The sequence below is a fragment of the Plectropomus leopardus genome, unplaced genomic scaffold (assembly GCF_008729295.1).
Source record: "Plectropomus leopardus isolate mb unplaced genomic scaffold, YSFRI_Pleo_2.0 unplaced_scaffold23788, whole genome shotgun sequence".
Classification (NCBI taxonomy): Eukaryota; Metazoa; Chordata; class Actinopteri; order Perciformes; family Serranidae; genus Plectropomus; species Plectropomus leopardus.
In genome coordinates, this window is record NW_024625811.1 from 1 (window position 1) to 1,529 (window position 1,529).

The 1,529-nt window shown below is 50.6% G+C and overlaps 1 protein-coding gene across 1 annotated transcript; it reads right to left on the bottom strand.

The window, feature by feature from the left end:
- Positions 1-73: 73 nt before the first annotated feature.
- slc25a46 (solute carrier family 25 member 46) lies at positions 74-1,239 on the bottom strand (the record flags this gene model as incomplete). The annotated part of the gene is made up of 1 exon (XM_042516372.1): positions 74-1,239. A coding segment is annotated over one exon (642 nt), but the record flags the coding sequence as incomplete, so codon positions are not given.
- Positions 1,240-1,529: the final 290 nt, after the last annotated feature.

The window sequence follows — 1,529 nt, forward strand, 5'->3', positions numbered from 1 at the left end:
TGTGTGTGTGTGTGTGTGTGTAAGCAGCAGCCTCGTCTCCACAGTTTTATTATTTCACAAGTTCAAACAGGTTCACAGATTTGTTTTTATTTTTTCTTCACAGCAAACAGACGATAACGACCAAAAACACAACAGCACAAAGCTTAAACACAAAGACTCAAAGCTGCAAAGATTCAAAGTTACAGAGCTTCGAAGCTCTTCTCAAACACATCACCGCAGCTCTGCGCCTCCAATAATTACTAATCAATCATCAATAAATCTACGCGTCACGTTTATCTTTTTTTACAACTTTATACATATAAAAAGTGACTTTCTATTTTATTTTAGTTTACACTTCAGTGCTCAGCAGCGGCCAATCAGCTTCCAGGATTTAAACATAAACAGGAAGTTGTTTTCAACACGGGGTCACGAGGTCATGCTGTACTAAGCTAAGCTAACAGTTTCCCTCCGCGTCCAGTCTTTGTGCTAAGCTAACGTATGTGTGAACGCTGTGGAAGGTGAAAAGCTGACGTCCGCTCTGAGGAGCTGCTGAGCATCGGATGGTGTGGGAGCTGAAGTGTGCACGGGAACTGATGCTGTGTCTCCATGGCGACGGTTCTAGCTGGCGCGGCCCTCCAGCAGCAGCAGCCTCAGTAGCGTCCTGGCCGCGGCGAGCAGCGCTCCGTGCAGCGCGTACTGCACCGCCAGCGCCCCGAAGCCACGGTAGAAGCCGGCGGCGCCCTCCTTGCGGCGGATGTGGTGGAGGCAGTCGGAGAAGCCGTCGTACTGCGTGTTGACGGGGAGGACCAGCGGGCTGCCACCGTTCCCCACGGCGGCTGCCGCACCGTCAGTGGCATCGATAATGGTGCGCGTGCCCTGCAGGCCGAGGCGGTGCAGCGCCGTCTCCAGGGGAAACAACGCCACGTCCGCAACCAGGGACCCTGCCCACGCCGCCGCCAGCTCGGGGAAGTAGGCGTCCAAGGGGTTGGACGGCTCCACCCGCTGCTTCCTGCCCCGCTGGTGCAGCCACAGCGCCACCCGCTGGACAGAGGCGGCGATGGCGTAGCGCAGGACGGCATGCAGCGCGGCAGGAAGCAGCAGAGAGCTGAGAGGAAGCAGGCGGCGGCTGTGAGGAGCGCCGACGCCCAACAGACGCGTCAAACCCTCACGGACACAATCCAGCAGGCCAGAGGACGAGTCATCCCGCACGATCTCGCTCTGCGGAGACACCAGAGGACGGTCAGTCCACAGAGACAGTTCACCCCCCGATCAATAACCAATCATCAACAATTCATAAACAAACAATAACCAATAATCTATCATTAATAATCAATAATCTATCATTAATAATCAATAACCAATTATCAACAATCACAACCAATAATCTACAATTAATCAATAACCAATAATCAATACCAATGATATATCATAAATAATCAATAACCAATTATCAACAATCACAACTAGTAATCTATCATTAATAATCAATAACCAATTATCTATAACAATCATCAATAGCCAATCATCAGCTATCAATAACCAATCACCAA